General features: G+C 48.9%; 1 protein-coding gene across 1 annotated transcript in view; it reads left to right on the top strand.

The window, feature by feature from the left end:
- Window positions 1-770: 770 nt before the first annotated feature.
- The window catches only part of slc6a8 (solute carrier family 6 member 8), a gene marked incomplete at its 3' end in the record, with an annotated part of 32,361 nt that continues 27,265 nt past the window's right edge, over window positions 771-5,866 (top strand). Inside the window, 1 exon segment of the mRNA XM_038722652.1 lies at window positions 771-2,215. Within this exon segment, the coding sequence (XP_038578580.1) occupies window positions 1,879-2,215 (337 nt within the window).

The raw sequence follows: 5,866 nt of genomic DNA, 5'->3' as shown, positions 1-5,866 counted from the left end.
AGACAAGCACAAAAATACAAAAACAATCCAATGTTGTGATTTAATCTCAGGTTTTTTATGCACAAACTGAACATGTGTAAAACAGGTGGATGTAAACAAACCTGATGCTGATTAAGTTTGAATATTTGGTGATGCATTTAAAGGCCTATTGATCCCCTCCAGTTCTGTGACTGAACTCAGGGTGCTGATGTAAATTACACTGCAGGGACTTTTACTCATGAACAGCTGATAGAGGAGTCAGACTGAGTGTGTGAGTGTGAATCACATGTTGTTGTCTTTCTTGTGGGGAGGAAACAAGAGTCCTCATAACGTAAATCATTATATTTTAAGGTGAAGACTTGGTTTAAAGTCGGGGAAAGTCTCCAGGAATGAATGTAGGTCGTCTGAAGTGGCGGAGAGACGATAGCCTGAGCGTGTGTGTCTGTGTTTTTCATGTTTTCATATCCCGGTGGGGACCTGAACCGGAATGCACACTAACCTGATGAGGACTCCAGAGTGTTTTTGCGGGTTCAGACTCAGATTTGGGTCTGGGTTACCGGTCAGGGTTGTGATGGTTCAGGTTAGGGGTGGTGGGGCCCGTGCACGCATTATGTGAATGAGACGTCCCCACAGGGATACATGAGCAAGCCTGTGTGTGTGCGTACGTGCGTGCGTGAGTGTGTATGGGGAGGGGGGGGGATCCCTGTGACGTCAGAGATGTAGAGAAGAAAAAAAACGGAGGGGCTGACGTGGAGAGAGGGAGGGGGCGTGGCCGTGCGTGTGACGTCGCCCTCAGCAGCCGCCTGTCCTAATAAAGGCGCCGGTCGGACGGACAGACGGACAGACAGCAGCAGCAGGACCTTAAATACCTCGCAGCGTCTCTAACGGGACATTTGACAGCTGGGAGGACGCGTTCAGGTCCGTTCGGACATTTTGCTCTCTCTCCTGCTCCTCGGATGGAGCTGCAGCAGCTCCCGCACAGACTGCACCGCCCGCCCGCCGCCCGCCGCCGGGTCTGAAGCTGCGTGCTGCTCGGTGTGTCTCTGAAAGGGGGACCGTTGTGATTCCGTCCTCTCCGTCTTCCAGCAGGCCGCCGTCTCCTCCGTGACTCTCTGTTCCCATGCGATTCTTCAGACTCACATTCAAGTGTTTCGTGGATTGTTTTTGAAGGTCGCGGTCCGGCCGTCGGTGTTAATCCCTTTCTGTTTTTATTTTCACATTTTTAGAGTTTGTAAATTTTTCTCTCATTTTCGATTCGGGAAAAGAAATGTCTCCGGATTATTACTAGCCATTTTGGAATTTTACACATTAAATCTGAAATCAAACCGTGTGGTCAAAATTGGATCGATAAATTAAAGAACTGGTTCTGGGTCGTCCGGTTCCGGCTGATCCGCGAGCTGCTGAGGGGAATAATAATCCCATTTATTATTACTGAACCAGAAGATCTACGGAGGACTGTACGGGACTGAGCTGGACCTGCTGCGGACTGGTTTCTGACTGGTTACTAACTGGTTTCTGGGTCTGAGAGAAGGTGAACAGAAGGTGAGCAGGTCACAGATTATAAACTGAGTTTTTAAAGAGACAGAGGGACGACAAGACTGAGATTATATTGCAGCCAGTGCTGACTGGTTTTAGGATTAAAAGAAGAGACTTCAGCCTTTTAAAGGAACTAAAAACTGTGAAATTAAAAGACAAAGGGGGACTGAACTAACTTCTGCAACCAGCGCTGACTGCTGCTGTACTGACTGGTTCTGTGCTGGTTTTGGGGGAAACTGGGACGAAGACAGGGACTGTGGGAAACCAGAGACTGGACTCAAACCTGCAGGCATTAAAGGGGAACCCTGAGTGAGACGCAGACCGACATATAGACCCCTGACGACTGGTTCCTGACTGGGTGTGATGGAGAAGCAGGCCCTGCCAGCCTCCTCCTGCTCCCTGGTCCTCCTGGAGGAGTCCAAGAGGAACCCCCTCCTCCTGTCTAACGGCGGCGGTTACCCCCCCGCGGCCACTAATGGCAGCCTCGTCCCGCTGTCGGCAGCGGGGTCCGGCGGCGGCGTGGTGGGCGGTGTTTGTGCCGGACCGGATAAGAAAGGTGTGGTGACGGGGGCGGAGTCAGGATACCAGGAGCGGGAGACGTGGACCCGGCAGATGGACTTCATCATGTCCTGCGTGGGCTTTGCTGTCGGACTCGGCAACGTGTGGAGGTTCCCTTACTTGTGCTACAAGAACGGAGGAGGTGAGGCCCCGCGCACGCACACACGCACGCACACACGCACGCACACACGCACGCACACACACACGCACACACACACACAGGCAACAAGGAAGCCCCGCCCCTCCCACAGCGGAAGCCCCGCCCCCTGTATTAGCTCAGTGCGTTTTGTCTTAGAGGAAATAGCCAAAGTGGTGCTATGTTATGCCTTAACCTGATCCTGATCCTGAACCTGACCAGGTCAGAAAGTAAACATCTGAAAGTGATACTGAATCAGAGTTTTCAATGAGGCTGGTCGGACGTGGGCGGGGCTTGATCATTCGGGGGCGTGGTCTCTACTGTTCAGGAGCTTAGACTCAGGGTTTGTTATTGATCTGAGTGGCAGCAGCAGGTTGAACTGAACTGGGCATGTGTTGGGGGGGGGGCACAGATCCTGTTACCTGCTCTGATGTGTTTTACTATATATACAAACTGGGGGGGGGGGTTACTGTATTCGTGGGGTCCAGATTCTGGCTTCCACTGTATTCTGGGTTTGGTAACATTTTATTTGGGGGACGCCTTTAAAGACACGAGGACATCTTTCCACTGCAGTGGTCCTACAAAGGTTAAATCCACCGGCCCCCGTACGTCTCTCTCTGTCCTCTCCTTAATCTCAACCGAAGCCAGACTCTTCATCTCCTGTTTCTAATGTGTTCATCCTCATCCTCGCCCCGTCCGCCATCTCTCGTCTCTGATATCACCTCGGTCTCACGCTGACTGTGGTGATATTTTGCGTCACAGAGGCTTTTTATTTTACCAGGCAGGACGCTTAAGAACAAACTCTTATTTACAAGGACGGCCTTTTCCTGCCTCCTCGTCACAGAGTCCTGCAGAGAACTCGAGGACGGATAAAAACAGCGAGGTGATCAAACACAGGAGGAAAAATATACGTAAACATCATTATTTGGCCGCTTTAATCCGAGTGTGTAAGTTTCATCTCTGTTAGTATTTTACATGTAAAGGTTCATCTGGTCTTTTTAAAACTCTCCATACTGAATCAGACGTCGCTGGAAAGTTTGTTTTCTAGAGCACAATGTTCATTTATCAGGATGTGTTCATTTGAAGTGTGTTTCTGAGCTCTTACAGCGACACGTTTACAGGGTTTTCTTTTTAAACATCTCTTATCATTCAGATTTTCTCTGTAAATATGTGGGGAAAATAGGTCTGTCACACTCGAGTGGTATATTTTCTATAAATCCATTAAAAATATATATTTTATTAAAGCGTTTTGTAAACTTCTGGCCGTTTAGTTTATTATCACAATAAAACAAAAAGATTCATCTGACTCTGCTGGAAAACTGATTTGTGTGATATGCAAATCAGCACATATTTAATGAGGAAATACCTCATTTGCATATTAAAAAATTAAAAGTAGTTTTTTGCAGAGAGGGAGGAGGAAAGAGAGTCGATTCTTCTCACCTGAAAAGGTCTTGTTCACACAGTTGGCCGGTTTCAGCTGGTTTACAGAGGGGGGGGAGGAGGGGGGGAAGGAGGAGCGGGGGGGGGGAAGGTCAGACTTGCGTTAAATCACAGAGAATAAAGAAAAAAGCTTCGGTTCTCACGCTGATCGTCTGGTAACTGAGTCTCTGGAAAGGTCTCGTCCTTCACACCTGATTTATCAAACAGCCACGAGGCCAAAGTCTCTGTGAAGGACCAATTAGCAGCTTGTCTCCACAGCAACGCCATCCAGTCGGTCCACCATTGTCCCTGCTGAGCATCAGCGTGTTAGCATGCTGGGGTTAGCATCTAGCTTAAAGCGCTGCGGGGCCTAAAGGCATTAATTAGAGATGCTTTAATTTTAATTAAAGTCCACGTCGTGTTCTGGTTCTCTGCAGAACTCACCACATTCAGACTGAGACCGGGTCCAGTAATGATTTTTACATAACGTATCTTAAAGAATCTCAGCTGCTTCACTAAAATACTTGCTGCTGACATCACAGACCGTAGTGGGCGTGGCCGCCGTGGCGCCCCGCGCTGGTTTGTGGACTACTGTTTTGAAGCCTCCAGTTTGGCCTTTTGGCCGTCGCCATCTTGTTTTTTTTGGAACCAGATGTGACCATATTTGGGCGAGAGGGTGGAGCTAGCTAGCTTGGTTAGCTAGGTGCATTCATGTTAGCTGTTATATTAGCTGAGACGCTAATTTTAGCTACAAATACCACAACGTAGCAACGGTTACTATCCTGGAACCTGCCTTTGTCTAACCTTCAAACTGGTGGTAGGTCTAATCGCCAAGATGTTTCCTCGCCCACAAAATCTCATGAACCCAGACGGCGAGTCCGTCCTGCCTCTCCACCTGCTTCAGCCCTCATGCAGAGCGAGTCACGTGTTTACATCTAGTAAAGTTCGGTAGTTTTCAGCTGGCTAAAAACGCTTTGGTGGACGCTGGCCTTAAAGGGCTAGTTGGGGATTTTTGACGTATGCGGTACTTATACCCAGTCAGTGTACTACCTGCAACAGCTGACGTGTTTTAGCCACCTGAAAGAAATATGAACATAATGTCCTCCACACGGCGTGAAGCCTAGTTAGGAATACGGAGGTTCTACGGGTGAGAAAAGGTAGTAAAGTATCAGAATCACAAATACTTTATTGATCCCCGAAGGGAAATTCTTTTGTCACAATTGCACACTTGTCAAGGTAGATAGATAAAGAGTATATAAATATAAGAGTATAAATATAGAATATAAAGACAAATATAAAGGAGAGTGGGTATGTACAATATTTACATTATTATATCAACCAAAAAGGACTCGCGGATGAACAGCAGCAGAGAATACTGCACAGAAAATAGATAATGAGGTCTAGTTTAAGCATGCAACAGCAAACAGGACAGCACCGGCCCCCACAGACTCTTAACACATCCTCAGCATTGTCCTGCAGATGTTGAAGGGCCCTTCCTGTAGAGGGCCTCAGTGTTCTTGGCGCAGTCCAGTTTATTGTCCATGTGGTATTTGTAGTCCTCCACAAACACTGACCCCCTGGATGGAAACAGGGTCCCTGGTGCCTTGGCTCTCCTTAGATCCACAACCAGCTCCTTAGTCTCTGTCACGTCGAGCTGCAGGTGGTTCTGCTCACAGTCCCCCCCCCCACAGCTCTGTCCTCTGCCTCGCCACCCTGCTGATACATCCAACCACAGCAGAGTCATCAGAAAACCTCTGAAGACGGCAGGACTCTGGTGAAGAGGAAGGGAGAGAGGACCGTCCCCTGCGGGCCCCGCTGTTTCTGACCACGCCGTCTGACACACGGTGTTGCAGGCGCACATCCTGTAGTCTGCCAGTCAGGTGGTCAACGATCCAGGACACGAGGGGGGTAAGAACTCCTCAGGTCGTCCTTCCTCGTCCTCTTCCTCCCTCACACACATTTATTATCCCGCAGTGTGTGTGTGTGTGTTATTACTGCAGTCACCCGATCAAGGACACACACACACACACACAGAGACACAGACAGACACACAGACAGACACACACACACACAGACAGACACACACAGACACAGACAGACACACACACAGACACAGACAGACACACACAGACAGACACACAGACAGACACACACACACACAGACAGACACAGACACACACACACAGACACAGACAGACACACACACAGACAGACACACAGACAGACACACACACACAG

Source organism: Micropterus salmoides, unplaced genomic scaffold (assembly GCF_014851395.1).
Source record: "Micropterus salmoides isolate LMB-PRFRI ecotype aquatic unplaced genomic scaffold, ASM1485139v1 Ms_hic_scaffold_16, whole genome shotgun sequence".
Taxonomy (NCBI): domain Eukaryota; kingdom Metazoa; phylum Chordata; class Actinopteri; order Centrarchiformes; family Centrarchidae; genus Micropterus; species Micropterus salmoides.
The sequence above is the reverse complement of the archived record's forward strand: the minus strand, read 5'-3'. Positions and strand labels throughout refer to the sequence as shown.